Source organism: Pseudophryne corroboree, chromosome 2 (assembly GCF_028390025.1).
Source record: "Pseudophryne corroboree isolate aPseCor3 chromosome 2, aPseCor3.hap2, whole genome shotgun sequence".
NCBI lineage: Eukaryota > Metazoa > Chordata > Amphibia > Anura > Myobatrachidae > Pseudophryne > Pseudophryne corroboree.
In genome coordinates this window covers 699,724,194-699,742,383 of record NC_086445.1, presented here as the reverse complement: position 1 = coordinate 699,742,383, position 18,190 = coordinate 699,724,194, and the positions used below count along the sequence as shown (strand labels likewise).

At 42.4% G+C, this 18,190-nt stretch overlaps 1 protein-coding gene across 1 annotated transcript in view; it reads left to right on the top strand.

The window, feature by feature from the left end:
- The window catches only part of PRELP (proline and arginine rich end leucine rich repeat protein), a 160,103-nt gene extending 148,616 nt beyond the window's left edge, over window positions 1-11,487 (top strand). Inside the window, exon 3 of the mRNA XM_063955281.1 lies at window positions 10,357-11,487. Within this exon, the coding sequence (XP_063811351.1) occupies window positions 10,357-10,532 (176 nt within the window). The 3' untranslated portion in view covers window positions 10,533-11,487. The remainder of the gene's footprint in view (window positions 1-10,356) is intronic.
- The last annotated feature ends 6,703 nt before the right edge of the window (window positions 11,488-18,190 follow it).

The following is an 18,190-nucleotide window of genomic DNA, read 5'->3' as shown; positions in this document are numbered from 1 at the left end:
TGTCAAATGTATACCCCATATTAGTGCCCCATAGTAGTGCCCTAGTTTATGTTATGAATTATAGTACTCTGTTTTCCTCCCACAATCCAAAAATATACTGGTAGGTTAATTGGCTCCCAATAAAAATGAACCCTAGTTTGTGCATGTACATGGGCAGACTAGAATGGTCAAGTGGTTCTTATCTGCCGTCGGATTCTATGTTTGTATAGTAGTGCCCCCCCTAGTGCACATTATGTCACATTGTAGAGATGTTAGTACACATTATGCAACACATTATGACATACAGTGTCCCCAGTTCACAGTATGCCACATTGCAGAGCCCCCAGTTCATAGTATGCGACACTATAGTGCCTCCACTTCATAATGTGCCACATTATAGTGCCCCAGTAATATTATGTAACATTATACTGTAATGCCCACTGGTTCATTTTATACTACAACATTACAATGAGCAGGCCCAGGGGCATAACTAGATATATTGTAGGCCTCAATGCAAAAGTTTGTGAGTGGCCCTATGTATCTGCCAATGTTGAAAATGTATATAACACATGTAACTTTGACAGAGAAAGTGGGCCCCACTCAGCTCTGGGCCCCATAGCAGCTGCACTCCCTGCACCTACGACCCTTACTTGGAGTGCTGACAAGTTGCTCGTTTACTTCACACAAGTAGAAACATCAGAAATCAGTTGTGTTTCCGAACCAATATTTAGGACAAACAATCTTTTATGAGCAAAATTTATGACCACTTCAAGCACCAGTACTAATAATGTGTTATTTACCAAGCAAAAACTAAAAACTGTGGCTTATGAAGTGTAATTTTTTTTTGTTTTGGTTGTAATTTCATTCTTGTCTTTTGCTTCTTTTGCAAAACCACCTCATGTGTTTTTTGTTTGGGAATTCAGATTTTTTTTAAATGGATAAAAACAGCTAAATCATGTTATTTTTTGCAATCCAAAACCCAAAATAGTTTTTTTAAATTTAAATTTTGAACCACAAGTAGATCCAAACCAGCACTCTGTTCGGATTTAATCTCTTTAGAAGATCAGAAACAAAAGTTGTTCAGTTTGGATCCGCAAAGTTTGGGTTTGTGAAGAACCAGACAGCACATCTCTACTCATAATACAATTAAGTTTGACTATCACCCCATCCATAACAAATTTAGGGCCTAATTCAGCTTGAGTTGTAGTTTTGCTAAGAGTAGCAAAACTACAACTCTTTTCGCCAGAATGAGGAAGGCCGCCCTGCACAGGGCAAGGCCGTCCCACATGCCGGGTCCTGCCTCCCCCGCTAACATGCGTGCGCATAGCTATACAGCTGCGAAGGCAGGCGGATACCGCTCATCTTTTTGATTGCTGCGGCTACATGTGACACCACGCAGCCGCAGCAACCCACCCCAACAATGGTCCAGACACGCTTCCGTTGTCCGGACTGTGTGCTTAAACGGACCGTCGATGCCCCGTTCCCACCCCCTGCCAGGTCTTAGACTGTCTGGGGTATTCAATTTGGCCCGGGGTGCCGGGTGATAAGTTTCGGCCGGCTGGGGCTATTTAGCTGGCCCCGATAAGCCGGCGCGTGCCGCAGCTTATCGGGGGTTTTGCTTCGCCTGCCGGAGGCAGGCGAAGCAAAATGCCCAATAACAGCCCCGTTTTCAACCGAAAACGGGGCTATTTCACCCGAAAACACACAGGTTTCACTGAACCTGTGTGTTTTCGGGTGTAAGAAGACTTGTTATCGGCCGAGCAAATTAAATAGCCCGACCGCAGCACCCGAAGAAACATTGTTTTTTTTTACTCCCGATGTCTCTTCGGGCCAAATTGAATATCCCCCTACGTCTGAAGTGCTGAAATCGCTCCGTAGTGATTCCATCAGATCAGCATCTCATGATGAATTAGCCCCTTAATTTGCATTCCGTACAATGAGTCTACACATCACTGGTGTATCTATAATGGGTGTAGTGTGTGCGATGCACATGGGCCCCTCGGGTCCAGGGGAGCACACGCTGCACCCATTTTTTTTAGTTCTCACCTATTTGGAGTCTGATGTGCACTGCTGCAGCCCTTTAAAAGCATCGGGAAAATGGAGTAGCCATAGTTTTCACCATCATTTTGAGCATGTGCAGTAGGAGAAATCGTTGGTAAAATGCCTGCCATGCCATTTTCCCAGGGCCCTGCGCATGACTAGTAGACTCTAGCACAGTTACTAGTAGCTGCCGGCAAGAGAGAGAGGAGGGGGCCCAGACGGAGTCCCCTACCATACATCCTTCTATGCAAATAGGCAAACGGTCCACAAACTGACTTTCCTGCACTGAAAAGACACTTGTACTATGGCTCAAGTTGATAGAAAAAAAAACATACAGCGTATAAAAATCAAATAAAATATGTGAATAATGCAGATATGTGAATTAAGTGTAAAGTACAGTACATGCCATTCAAACAATTTCAGCAAAATAATTTCACATTTATTATCTAGATTTGCATAGTTCATCAATTTGTGAAAGATTTATTTTTAATATACTTCAAAATAATAAAATGATTTCCCACTTATGCTTTTAGTCCAATTTTGTATGGAAATGGTAAAGAATATAACATTCTGGTAATACAGTGTATGTACAGTATGACATTTTAGCAGTTACATTTGCCTGAGCGATGACTTATAGGCAGGGTTGGACTGGCCCACAGGGGAACAGGGGAAACCACCGGTAGGCCCTACTGCCTGTTGGCCCTCCTCCTCCTCTAGGGATCAGGTTCCAGACTCTATCCTAGTGCACTTGAATTATGCATTATACATATGTTACATTATACTTCACAAGAATGTTTTTTTTTTTACACATTTAACAAGGGGCACAGAACATGTACTCTGTAATGGTTAGCCAAACCTCTGTGGTGGCTGGCCATGCTTCCACTGGAGCCTGGCCACACCCTTAAGCATGGTCCCCACAACAGCATCCCCCCGGTGGGCCCTTCATGCCCCAGTCCGACACTGCTTATAGGCCCTACACACTGGGCGATATTACTGAAAGATATGTACGATCTTGTTCATTAATAAATGAGATAACGTTCATATCTTTCAGTGTGGAGGCACCAGCGATGAACGATGCGCGTCCCCGCGCTCGTTCATCATTGGTGCCCCGTCGCTTGTGCATGCAGGCCAATATGGACAATCTTGTCCATATTTGCCTGCACTGCTATGGAGCCGGGTGACGGGGGGGAGTGAAGAAACTTCACTCCCCCCGCCACTGCCCCACTCCCGGGTCGCCCGTCAGACATATCCACCGCCGGGCAGCTCGGCGGCGGATCGCATAGTGTGTAGGGCCCTTTAGATATTTGCCTGAGCTATCATGACTTCAAGCTTAGATGTTTCCATAATTCTAACTGTCTAGGTTTCAGTGGAGTGGTTTAAAAAAATAAATTGCACAGCAAACTCCTGTCTATTCCATAGAAGTAGACAGAAAACCATAGAAAAGATTTATGCAAACATGAACTTCCTCACAAATCCTGGGAGAGAGGCCAAGACACAAATGATTTGGGGATTAAGCAATAGAAGTAAACTATGCATCCAAGGAAAAATAAGCCCTAAAATATAAGATTATAGGAAATAACCTCTGGATTCCATCTGTCAAAGCAGGTGTAATGTTAATTCTGACTGTCTTGTGAGCTGACAAATATGACTGCTGGCGTATTTATGACTGCAGTCTGGAGACACTTATGAGGGATTGTGAGCACATCTACATAATACTCTGTAGCAGACATGGCTATGAGCGCCATAAAGTAGCACTTTGTTCACTGGTCTCTCCAAGCTAGCTCAGGCTTTTTCATCCCTGGGAAATGAGAGTTAAAGGGCTGATTGAGAGCGTAATGCTGATGTTCACGGAGTTGAGTGAGTTATTCCTACAGTACGTGTGCGAAAATCCCTAAAAGCTCCTATGCACATGTGTTACACAAAGTGTGCACACAGAGGCGCTGCTGCGACTGAGATGCGCGGTATCAGAAATGTCTTGAACAAGGTCTAGACAGTGAGAGGGAAGTGGTTAAACAGACTCACAGAGATAGTCCGCCTTATGGACATGTTATGGTAGTGTCACAACATGTCACTGCAGTGTTTGCATACACAGATGCTTAATTGTGCCATACTTAATTGTGCACGCTTCTGCGCGGGCCTCCGGAGGTCATGTCCCCAGCTTGATGCTGCATGTGTACCCTGTCCGCGGTGCACGGGATGTCTTCCCGACTGGACATTCTACAACAGTCCTTTCCAAGTTCTGTCTCTCCAGCTCTAGCTTCAGCTTCCTTGTCCACAGCTTCAATTTCTCCAGTTGCTTCCATTCCAGTGTCTCGTCTTCATTTTCCTACGCCAAGTAAATTCGATGGCAACCCCAAAATGTGTCGTGGATTTTTGAATCAGTGCGAAGTCCACTTTGAATTGATCCCGCACAACTTCCCGACACCCAGAGCAAAGGTTGCATACATTGGGGGATATTCAATTGTTTGAAAAGTCAGTTGGGTGTCTGTTTTTTCCTCTCTAATAGACAGGAAAAAACAGACACCCAACTAACTTTTCAAACATTTGAATTCCCCCAATTGTGTCCATCCTGACTGGTCCTGCCTTAAATTAGGTCTCCCCATTATGGGAGCGAGCAAATTCTCTTCTAAAGAACTATACAAAATTTGTAGCTGCATTCCGACGCATCTTTGATGAACCTGGGTGTACAACCTCTGCTTCCTCAGACATCCTCCAGATTCGCCAGGAAACACGTACCATGGGACAATGGGGGTAATTCTGAGTTGATCGCAGCAGGAACTTTGTTAGCAGTTGGACAAAACCATGTGCACTGCTGGGGAGGCAGATATAACATGTGCAGAGAGAGTTAGATTTGGGTGTGGTGTGTTCAATCTGCAATCTAATTTGCAGTGTAAAAATAAAGCAGCCAGTATTTACCCTGCACAGAAACAATATAACCCACCCAGATCTAACTCTCTCTGCACATGTTATATCTGCCTCCCCTGCAGTGCACATGGTTTTGCCCAACTGCTAACAAAGTTCCTGCTGAGATCAACTCAGAATTCCCCCCAATATGTCATTCAGTTCCAGACATTGGCATCGGAGGTTAAGTGGAATAACCAGGCATTGATTGCTGCTTTTTGGCATAGACTATCCGATCGAATAAAAGATGAGTTGGCTACCTGAGATCTCCCAGAGCAAATGGAGGCTTTGATTTCCTTATTTGTAAAATTGGTTCTGCGTTTACGTGAACGAACCAGTGAACGCTCCAGAAGTGACTCTCACAGGCATCGAGTTATGCCTCAAGTACAGCCTCAGTCTACCCCTTCATATGAGCCTCAGTCTACCCCTTCGGATGAGCCTATGCAAGTGAATAGGTCCCGCTTGACCCATGAGAAGCAGTCAAGAAGATTACGGGAAAGACTGATATGTTCTGCTGCTGATCACTTGATTAGTTCTTGTCCAACTCATTCGGGAAACTCCAGGTTTTAACTTGTAAAGGAGGAGTCAAGTTAGGAACTTTAACCAAAGCTCCTTCTTCCCGAGATCTCATCCTGCCTGTTACCTTGCAAACACAGAGTGGTCTACAGTCTTTTTCTGCTCTAGTGGACTGCTGTGCTGCTGGGAACGTTATTACACAGGCTGCAGTTGACAGAATCCCTCTTCCAGTTTCAAAGCTGTCTCATCCAGTCTACCTCACTGCTGTAGATGGCAGTCGTATTACTGAGGGCTCCATTATTCAGCAAACTAAGCCAGTGGTCCTGGGAGTGGGCTTCCTTCATTCTGCGCTCTTTGAATTCTTGGTCATCCCTAAAGCCACTTATGAGATTGTGCTGGATATGCCCTGGCTTCAGTTACACAATCCATAAATTGACTGGTCCACATTAAAGCTCACAACATGGAGTTCCTCATGTTTCCACTCCTGTCTGGCTTAAGTCCATCCTATGAGATCTTCAGGGTTAAAGCTCCAGTTCATTCTTCCTGAGGCCTACAAAGACTTTGCTGACATCTTCAGTGAAAAGGCCGCTGATGTTCTGCCTCCCCATCGGGAGTGGGATTGTCCCATTGATCTTATCCCGGGGAGAAAGCCACCTAGAGGACAAACGTATCCTCTTTCCATTCCTGAGACTCAATCCATGAGTGAGTATATAAAAGAAAACCTACAGGAATGGTTCATCCATTCTTCTTCATCTCCAGCGGGGGCGAGGGTTTTCTTTGTTAATAAAAAAGATGGAGGATTACGCACCTGCATTGATTATTGAGGATTAAATGATATTACCATTAAGAACAGCTACCCCATGCTGTTAATTACAGAACTGTTTGACAGAGTCAAAGGTGCCAGTATCTTTACCAACTGGATCTTTGTGGGGCATACAATCTCATCAGAATCCGAACTGGCGATGAGTGGAAGACCGCTTTCAACACCCACAATGGCCACTATGAATATATTGTGATGCCCTTCGGATTAAGTAATGCCCTAGCTGTGTTCCAGTACTTTGTCAATGAGATATTTTGAGATGTTCTGTACAAGTATGTGGTTGTCTACCTCAATGACATCCTGATTTTCTCCCAGATTTGGCTTCCCATCGCCAACAGGTAAAAGAGGTTTTTCGATGTCATAGACAAAATCATCTTTATGGAAAATTATCTAAGTGTACTTTTGAAGCTTCATCAATGCCCTCCCTGGGGTATATAATTTCCATTTCAGGTCTTCAAATGGATCCAGTCAAACTGAAGCAATAGAGAATTGGTCTCTTCTCACTACACTCAAGTCAGTTCAGCATTTCATTGGCTTTGCCAATGAAAGTTCATCAAAGGATTTTCTACATTGATAGCCCCAATTACTTGCCTCACACAGAAAGGAGAAAATCTTTCCCAGTGGTCTGAAGAAGCACTGTCTGCCTTTCAAAAAATTAAACAAGCTTTTGTTTCAGCTCCTGTGTTACAGCAACCAGGTGTCAACAGAGCTGTCGGTCTAGAGGTGGACGCCTCGACAGGCATTGGCGCGGTATTGTCCCAAGCTGGCGCCTATGGTAAGACTCACCCTTGTGGGTTTTTCTCCTGTAGATTTCTACCTGCTGAGATTAACTACTCCATCGATGACCAGGAGTTTCTGGCAATTAAGAATGGAGGTAACTATGGCAGGGCGCAAAGTTTCCCAAAGTTTCCCATTACCATCTATACCGACCATAAGAATCTTCTTTACTTAAAGGCAGTGCAGTGTCTAAATCCACGTCAAGCAATGTGGGCTTTATTTTTCTCTCGTTTTAATTTCAAGTTGCAGTTCCGTCCTGATTCTCAGAATGTTAAAGTGGATGCTTTATTACGCTCCATGAGTTCCATTGAAGAATCTTCAGAAAAAGTCTCTCATCCAGTTATCACACTTGTAGTCTTTGCTTCCACTTAAGTGTCTCCAGTTCCGCCTCCTGGCAAGATGTTTGTTTCTCCTGAGCTCCGTCCAAATCTCCTGTCTTGGGCTCATACTTCCAAGTTTACTGGATATCCTGTGGTCCTAAAGACTTATAAGTTCTTGTCTTAATCTTATTGTTGGCCTTATATGAAAGCTGATATCCTAGAATTCATGGCTTCATGTCCCAAGAGTGCCCAGCACAAAGTTCCTTGTCAGGCTCCTGCTGGTCAACTGTTGCCAAATTCTATACCAAGCCATCCCTCGTCTCACCTGTTGATGGATTTTATTTCGAACCTACCTCCCTCCAAAGGGTATGATACCATCTGGGTAGTGGTCGACAGGTTCTCAAAGATGGCCCAGTTCGTTCTACTCATTGGCTTGCCTTCCGCTCCAAAGATTGCACAAATCTTCTTATGTGAAATCTTCAGGTTACATGGACTTCCAACTGAAATTATATCTGACCGTGGAGTTCAATTTGTGGCAAGATTCTGGAGGGCTTTATGCTCCGCGTTGCAAGTCAAACAAAAGTTCTCTACAGTATATCATCCTGAAACGAATGGGCAGACAGAGAGAGTAAACCAGGAGCTCCAGACCTTTTTAAGACTCTATATTTCCTCGTCAGAGGATGACTGAGAAGATTTACTGCCTTGGGCACAATTTGCTCATAACTCCCATTATCATACAGCCACCAATACTACTCCTTTCTTTGCAGTTTACGGTCAACATCCCAGAGTTCCAGATTTCCAAGATTTTCCAGTTGTTATTGTGCCTGCGGCTACTTCAGTTCTTCAGCAATTTTCCCAGGTTTGGAAAAAGATTCATCTTTCTCTCAAGAAAGCATCTCGCCAGTACAAAGTCTTCACTGATCGGAAAAGGCGAGCAGTTTCCAGTTTAAAACCAGATGATAAAGTCTGGTTATCTACCCGTAATCTCCTTCTCAGAGTTCCTTCAATGAAGTTTGCTCCACGGTTCATTGGTCCATTTCCAGTAGACCTCGCTTGCTGGAGCTGGGTGGACGCTGCCGTGAGCGGCGGCTGTGATGCGGGGACGGGTAGAGGAGGGACGGGAGAGGCAGAGAGACTGGGGAGAGCTAACCCCTGTCTCAGCTCCCGCATCTCAATTCTACTTTTTTAAAAGTCGAATTGAGATGACATTGAATAGCCCAGATCGGATCCATTCCGACAAATGTATGTCGGAATGGATCCGACTTCAATTGAATATACCTCATAGTAAGTCAATTTTGCATGCCTTTGATAGACCATTTGCGCTAGCTATAGCGGCAGGTAGCCACACAACGGCCAATGCAAGCACCATTTTGTATTTTATATGAACCACCTGTTCTTATTCTCCATATTCCTTTCCTTCCCTGGTCCTACTGTCATTGATGGATATTTAGTAGTACATAAGTGCTTGAATGAACATTGTTGATGTCAAAATGCCACTGGTAATAACATTGTAATCTAGCACAATACACTGCAGGATTTTTTGTCATGTTAGATTGTGGTGCAATTCATATTATTGTGTTATATCATACCTCCCAACATTTTAGGTTGGAAAAATGGGACAAAATGCATGCATGAAAAGCATCATTGGTCAATTCATTTGGGCAAGCTGGGAACCCAGACTTAAGATGCAAAAAAATGTATGAGCATCATATGAATGGAAGCCATGGAGTTCCCAAACTGTCAAAGTACTATCAGGCAATAGAGCTGACCCAATGTATTCTGTGGCACTTGTCCCCACATTGCAGAGTGTGGACATCTATAGAGTACAGAGGTAGAGCATCTTGATATGTTCTCCCTCTATTCTCCACTGTAGATCCTCTCTAGTAGCAAAACCAGAGCGTAAATACTTTCCTTATAGTAAAATTTGAGACTCGTACTCTTACTTACTAAATTGAGTCAACACATCCACATTTACTTATCTTTGGAATAACACAAAATTTATTCCAGGACAAGACCATAAATTGTTCCTTGTTTGGACAAAACTTAATATACTCTTTCCTATTCACCAAGCTCGCTTGCAGTATTTTCAGACTTTGCAAGCCTCTTTAGAGTCTCACACCCTAAATAATCTGCTGCTTCAGTAACTCCAAGTCAGACACTTCTATCACTCAATTTGTATACCAATTCCATTGCCACAAATGTCCCCACTAGAGTCATTCTGCAGAAGGGAAGTATCATCCAAGGGCATGGCATCCACATTATACAACTGTAATTAACCCACAATCAACCCTTAAAAGATGCACATGAACTCACATGGGAAAAATATGTGGGGGAGACATTGGACCCTGAAGAGTAGATTAAAATGAAAGCTACTTTGGCTACCACCTTCATTTCAGTGAGAATCAAAGAAAACTCTTATAAGCTCTTCTATAGGTAGCATTGGGTGCTACACAGCTTCATTCAATCTTCTCAAACACCACCGTTCATTGATGGACGTCATGTGGACACAGAGACACCCTGCTGCACATCTGGTGGACATGCTCACAATCTCACAATCGGTTACTTACTGGACAGAATGACATGCTCTTATACGGTCTTGAAACATTATCCAGATGCCTGATTCCCTGCTCTTTTCCATCCTTCTGAGACCTTTGCCTGATACCCCTTGCTATAGCCACAAGTTTGTCAAAGCTCTTTCTTTGAAGATCCCAGCTCCTCCCTCAACAGCATATGGTCTAGCTACCCAATGGAAAATATTACAACCAAGCTATGTAATGTACCATATCATTTTAGGAAAATATGGTCACCCTGGTCAGCAGAGGTGTTCATGTGTGGAGCAGTTATAGCTCTGTGTAATAATATTGATAAGGCAGGGCATTTTAATTTCTTCTCCCTCATTAATTAAATGTATCCTTATTTGCACTTACTTAGATGAATGCATTCCTGAGAGCATTGATGTTTATCCTGTTTGTGATTTTTCTCTCTCTCTCATTTTCTCCATAGAAATCAATGGCACCGAACTATGCCCACTTCCATTTGCACCAGCTGATTTCATGTCATCTGATTTTTCCTTTGTCCCACGCCTTCGATATCTGAGACTGGATGGAAACCAGCTGAAACCCCCAATACCACTGGATGTTATCATGTGCTTCCGACTGTTGCAATCTGTGGTTATATGAGTAATTATATGCACTACTAATAAACATTTCTAATGCAGTATTTTACCAACACACATATGCACTGTAGTTTTCTTACACTTCTTACTATTAACACATTGCTAGTATATCTGTACTTGTGTTGTTATTCTAGCAGTACCAATTTACCATAATATATAGCCTAACACAAGTGGAACAATTAAAAAAAAAAAAAAAAAACACTGCAAGATACTGTATAAATTACTATACTGTACATCTGTGGGTGTGCAGGTTAGTGCTTTATAGATGTATAGATGTCATTATATCATAATAATAATAATAATAATAATAATAATATCTATATTTCCCCCATGCCAAACGTAGATATTTTATCAATAAAACTGTAATTTTAAAGCCAGATGTTCCTGAATAGAAAGGTGTCCTGTACTGTATGTGCAATGATTTCGCATAGACTTTGGAAATGCAGCTGTGTTCAAATATATGACTGATCAAGTTGATATATTAAGAAAAAATGCCTTGAAGTAAGCACTAGATTTTCGACTATACTACATACTAGATTTTCGACTATACTACATATACGGGTGTACCTTACCGACGCCGGGGTCCCGGCAGCATACCGACGCCAGGATCCCGGCGGGGAGGGGCGAGTGCAGCAAGCCCCTTGCGGGCTCGGTGGCGACCTGCGGTCGCCACGGGTTCTATTCCCACTCTATGGGTGTCGTGGACACCCACGAGTGGAAATAGTCCCTGTTGGTCGGCATGCCGACCATCGGGATAGTGAGCCTTCGGGATGGTGGGGTAGGTCATGTGACTGTCGGTCAGCTGACCGCCGGTCACATGAATAGCACCCCTACATACTACACTTATTACTTTAACACTATATTATAGTCATTGGAATTATATTTTATAATGATGTGAATATATATAAATATATATATATATATATATATATATATATATATATATATATATATATAAATGCACCCTAATTTTGCACACCTTGTACTGGGGCCAGAGTATGTCCTTAGGCGGTAACATAGTAACATAGTTAATGAGGTTAAAAAGAGGCAAGAAGCCCTTCGGGTTCAACCTGTATTCTGTATTAAGCAGTGTACATTATAATGCACCAGCCGAAATAATGGTTTTGTACCTATTGACAACTCTATGTCGTATCACTCCCATATACATAATGTCAATATATTAAATGCTATAGCCTTGGATACTTTTTTCCAGCTAGAAAATTGTCCAATCCATTTTTAAATGCATTTACAGAGTCCGCCATTATTATCTTCTCCGGCAGGGAGCTCCAAATCTTTATTGCCCTTACTACTTACCCCTTCCTACGATTTATACAGAATTTTCTCTCCTCCAGCCTCAGCGAGTGCCCAGGTGTCCTATACAGACTTCTATTAATAAACAAATCCCCTGCTAACTCTTTGTATTGACCCTTTACATATTTGTAAGGTATGCTTGACTAAAGCAGACAAGTTACCATAATAAAAAAGAGTTGCAGATCTACCCCAAACACAAAGTAATAACATATTTTTTTATAAATAAAATAACAAAGTATTAGGACCTGTTACAAACTGCATTTTTCAAAATGTGTAATGTAACTGATAAGTATACTTATGAAAATGGTTTAAAAGAGCTATTACTGTAGGCCTCATACCACCTGGCGCTAATTTCATATATTGTACTAATTACTAGTATGACACATAGAACTAAGAGGGAGATTTAGCAAACCGTGGAGAGAGATAAAGTTGAGAGAGAGAAAGTTGTGTCCATTAAGCTCCATTTTGCAAAGAAATATTACAGTTAGGAGCTGATTGGTCCGTTCTTTATCACTCTTTGCTTCATCTCTTTGCAAACTGTGATAAATCTTTCCCTAAGTCTGAAATTGGAAATCATTGCTTATAATTAACCAAAATATACTCTTGCAAAACAGTTGGCAGTTAAATAAATGATAGATCATTAAAATTGTAAAAAGTAGGAATTTATCAGAGAATAGATTATGTAAATTAGAACATTGACAGTGTACATCTAATACAGTATAAATGGCAGCAAATATTTCATATTTAGCAAAGTTCTGCAGCAATTGCTTGGTTATTAGACATTTCATTTTAATGTCAGTTTGCGAAACTCACCACCAATCCCTTATTGCCAAGTTATCATCAGATAGTAACGCCATAAGCGTGCTTACTGCTTTCACATTAAGGGGATGATTTTTTTAATCAAATGGATCCTCAATATGTAAACTAGTAGTGCAAATGTCATTAGAAATAGACAGGAGACTTTGGGACACCTGAGAGGTATCACACAAATCATAACATAAACAGTAACTATACAAAATATATAGAATATATAGAAAATATACAGTATGCTTCTAATAGGCACATAGACAATGCAGCCTTTGCATATTTGGTCTCCCTGCCTTCTCCCCAGGCTGCCTTTATGCTCCTTGAAATTATCTATAAAAATTTTATTAGCACAGTATATACTATGTAAATATATACATAAATATTAGACAGTATTAGGCCTGCATTGAATGCATGGCTTCTAAACACATAAAATCCTGCTTTCAGCTCCATTGTGCCTTCATGAGACTCCTTATGTAATGATCTGTAACTGATATGAGACCAACACTGTCTGAGTCTCTAAACTATATTTATCAGTGCGTTGGTCACACTGATACTTGTCCATTACAAAGTCTCACTGATTACGGGGCAATGAGAGCTAGTGTTCATTATTTTTCAGATTACACCTTGTAATATATATTGATTGTATTAATTTAGTTTTGTTGATGTTGCATTGTCTTTTTTTCTTACTTTAGTAGTGATTTTTTTTTTTTTTTTGCATGATCCATTTCCATATTTTATTTACCTAAAAATGATTGCTTTTTTTTTCTTTTCTTTTTTTCCAGAAATAAAAACGAATAAAAATGAACTCTCTCTAGCCTGAATTTAATCTAAAAGAGTGCTTCAAGCCTATGGTTCTGCTCCATAGCATAAAACTTGATTAATGTGTCTGGTATAGAAAATAATTGATTTGCTGTAAAACAGATTTTGTGCACACAAGTTATGCTGGACTATAAGGAGGATAACTATGTTAGGGTGTAGTATGGAATGCCGGCGGCCGGGCTCCCGGCGACCAGCATACCGGCGCCGGGAGCCCGACCACCGGCATACCGACACCATGGCGAGCGCAAAGGAACCCCTTGCGGGCTCGCTACGCGCGCCACGCTATTTTATTCTCCCTCCAGGGGGGTCGTGGACCCCCACGATGGAGAATATATGTTGGTATGCCGGGTGTCGGTATTCCGGCGCTGGTATACTGTGCGCCGGGATCCCGACATTCGGCATACTGAAGACCACCCCTATGTTAGCCATTGTGGTTGGTATTAGGGGGAAGCTAAATGCATACCTCCCAACTGTCCTGATTTTCGCTGGACAGTCTCGTTTTTCTGGGACTGTCCCACTGTCCCACCCGCGGTCTGCAGTATCCCGTGATGAGGGAAAAGTTGGGAGGCTGCCTGTTGCTTGCTGCATAGCAGTAGTGAATAGATGCTATGAATACGTGCAGTGCCAGATTAAGGATCTCATGGGCCTAGAGCTGAACTTTATGAAGGGCCTACTGTGTGCCACCGTTGGGGGTGTGACCAGCATGGTGGGGATGTGACTACTGATATAAGGGTGTGGCCAATGATGTGGGTTGTGGTTAGCACTATGTAGGGCATAGCTACTCACCTACCTCCCCTCTTTGCTTATATGAAGCATACACCACCTGTTATATTATTGACCACTGAATAAAAAATACATAAAAAAACCACACAAGCTATAGTTCATTAATAAAATGCAACCACCAAGAATGAAGAAAGCACGTCAAAGCAAATCCAAAGCCATGTTAATTGTTTTATTTCACGTGTGTGTGTGTATATATATATATATATATATATATATATACACATATAAAAGCAATAGGCTAGAATCCACAGCACTCATACATCTGCAGTGCCAGTGGTATTGTGACCACACCATTTAAATAAAATAAAAAATATATGGAATACAAACATATTACCGGTGACCGGGATCCCGGCTGTCATGATCCCGACAGCGAGATCCCAGCCACCAGTATCCCCACAGCGGGGCAAGTCCTAGAAATCCCCTTGCGGGCACGGTGGCTCACTGCGCTCGCCAAAGGTTATATTCTCCCTCTATGGTGGTGGCGGACACCCATCGAGGGAGAAAAGCCTGTGGCACAGGGATTCCGGTGGCAGAATTTCACCACCTGTTGTGATTCCGGCGTCTGCATTGTGAACGCCGGGATCCCGACAGGCGGTCTAGTGATTGCATCACATGTATGTATGTATGTATGTATGTATGTATATATATAAATATATATATGCAAGATAATAAAATGTCTTCATTGTGCAGACGTAATACTTACCAAGCTAACTGTCCATGGTGCCGCTTCAGTGCAGATGATGACATCACAGGTCTCACAAGATTCAGCATCACGTGAACAAAGTGCACTAGAGTAAAGTACACCAAACAGTACAAACAATAGAAATATATATATATATATATATATATATATATATTATATTTTTCTGTTTTTTTAACTTGCAGCTTGGTTCAAACTGGTGGATCATGGAGCTTATAGATGCACGTGAAGAAAGCGCACTGTAGTGCACACCTTAGTGCACTAAACAGTATAATTTACAGCAGAGTACAGCGCAGTATACAGCAGCGTGCCCCCTATACAGTCACTATATAGAGCACAGCCTCTAAGCACAGCAAATACAGTAGAGTATAGCGCAACACACAGCGGCGTGCGTTAGTGTGAAATGGTGCAGAGTCCTGGCCACATCACCTTATATAGAATCCAAGTCCCTGGAAGATGATGTTTGGCCTCAACGTGGGATCAGAAACAGATTCCTGATGCTTGGAGCAGGTCTGGATTCCTTGGAATCTGGACCGCTCATCTCTAACTGAAAAAATATATATATGTATAATAAATACAATGGGGATAGTTGGCACTCCAAAATACTAAAGCATAGACCGGGGTGCCCTCCTTGAGATAATACACAGTGTGGGTGTTTGCAGTGTAAAAGCCAAAACAGTCCATAGGCCTTATATCCACAGAAACAGGCGGCACTCCACGGATTTGATGTGAAAACAAATTCTTTTATAAAGTGAGCAGCATGACGAGTCCAACGTTTCAACACCGCGGCGGGTGTTTTTATCAAGGACACATGGTGAAAACAAACATAATATGTGTAGTTCTTACCTTAAATACCCTTTCCTCCTCAGTTCAGTCAGACGGCTGCGGCGGGCGGGAGAAACGCCGGCGTCCACAGCATCGGGCGGCTGTGAATGACGTCACCGTTGCTAGGTTACCGGAGACACACAACACCCGGCGCCTCCCGTTACTGAGCTGTAGAGGAAAATACAAAAAATGCAGAGCAAGTGAAACAACAGTGCAAGTAAATGATAAGAGGAAACAAACTAGAGTTTCCAACAGTGTAAGTGAGCAGCATATATTAAAAACAGCTGAACGGTCATATGTAGAGATCATGTCTAAAAACTATACAAAAAAAGTACATTATCAGTGGTATTGGCGGATTATGAAGAACACAAAGTATATCGCTGGCTGCACGGCTCTGAAGTCCCCCATCCGAGGTTTACCTACAAACGGCAATCATGGCGCAATAAACAATATAAGAATCCAAAGAGACAGGATTCAGACAACAGCGACAGCGATTTTTTAGTCCAGGATTCGGACGACGCACGATCGCCCAACAGATCCATTCCAAGAGCAGTGACCAAGCCAGTCGCCGATACCGTCCCTTCCACCAGCGTACACGAAGGGGGCAACAGAACCAGAGGCTCTACAAAACCTCCTGCCGGCACCAAGACCAAGAAGAAAACTTAAATTTAATATTCAATCTATCTTCACGATCCTTGTCAGCAGATGAAACGAGATTGCTAAATAAAGGACTGTCCTTTATTCCCACAAACAAACACGATGCATTTAAATGGCGCACGGAACAATATCGCTTTGAGAGGTCTCTCAGATTGCGCGAATTTTTTCAGCATCAACCCAGTACTCCGCAGGGAGTTACATTTACAAAATCTACTTCTACGTTTGACCCACAAAGCACAAATGCATCGATCAAATCTTTTTCAAGACTGCTTGATAGCGCCGTTGACAAATATGAGAAGGCCAAACCCAAGATTTTTTCCAATCTTACACAGGGGGAACAAAGAGCTTTAAAATCACTATCTCAGGATTCTTCAATTATTGTCCGTCCGGCGGACAAAGGTGGGGCAATCATCATACAAGATAAAGAACAGTACATTAAAGATCTAGATGTACTCCTATCTGACCATACCACCTATAGAAAACTTCTAAGCAATCCCACAGCCCGCTATAAACTAGAAGTGGATAGAATTCTTTCCACAGCTCAGAATCAAGGAAAAATTGATGAGAAAAGTAGATTGGGACTAACGCAGAAACATCCGAAAGTGCCTGTGATCTACTCTCTACCCAAGATCCACAAAGATGCTGTTAGACCTCCTATTAGACCTATAATCTCAGCAAGAGACTCTCTCCATTACCCGATCTCCAAATTTCTTGATTTGATGATACAGCCGTTTGTGATTAAACAACCTACACATTTACGGGATACCACAGACCTGTTGAACATCTTAAACACCATGGACACTCTACCCGTTGATACCATTATGTGTACTATGGATGTTAAGAACTTATATTCAGTAATTCCACACACTGAGGGGCTGGAAATTATGAGAACATTCTTGGAACACAACCAGTTCAATCTGATTGATATAGATTTATATATCACTCTGTTGCAACTAACCCTCCAGCGCAATTACTTCTTGCACAATGGGAAATATTTTGAACAAACCACAGGCTGTGCGATGGGATCTTGCATCGCACCGTCGCTAGCCAATGTATATATGTTTGCTAAAGAACGGGACTTGTTCTTCTCAAACCCGTCCATCAGCTCCAACATCTTACTGTACAAACGGTACATTGATGATCTGATTTTATTTTGGATAGGCGACGAAGACAGCTTAAAACAACTCCTGTGCTACATCAATTTGACAGAGTCACCCATCCGGTTTACCTATCAGTATAGTAAAGATGTGATACAGTACTTGGATGTGTCCATCTCCATAAAAGATGGCCAAATTCATACGGCTGTGTATCATAAACCGACAGATCGGAATACACTCCTGGAACATTCAAGCTTCCATCCGCCAGCTTTGAAGGCGGGATTGCCCAAATCCCAGATGACTAGGGTGGCCCGCATCACAAGTAATCCGGGTGAGCTAGATCAAGCATTATCACAAGTGGTGGATAGATTTAGAGTTAGGGGATATCCATACAATAAACTTCTACAACAGAAGGCCGAAGTCATCAAGCAAACACGGGCCATGCTTCTACAGCCTAAAAGGGACGATACAACATCTGAAAAGATTCCACTAGTCACTGAGTTCACCACGGCAAGTTCAGTTATTCCAAGGGCAGTTAGTGCCCTGTGGCCAATTGTGAAAAGTGACAACACGTTGCCGTGTTTCCATAACAAAACAGTGATGCCGAGTTACAAGCGTGGACGCAACCTACGCGATCTATTGGTACATACAGATATCTCCCCG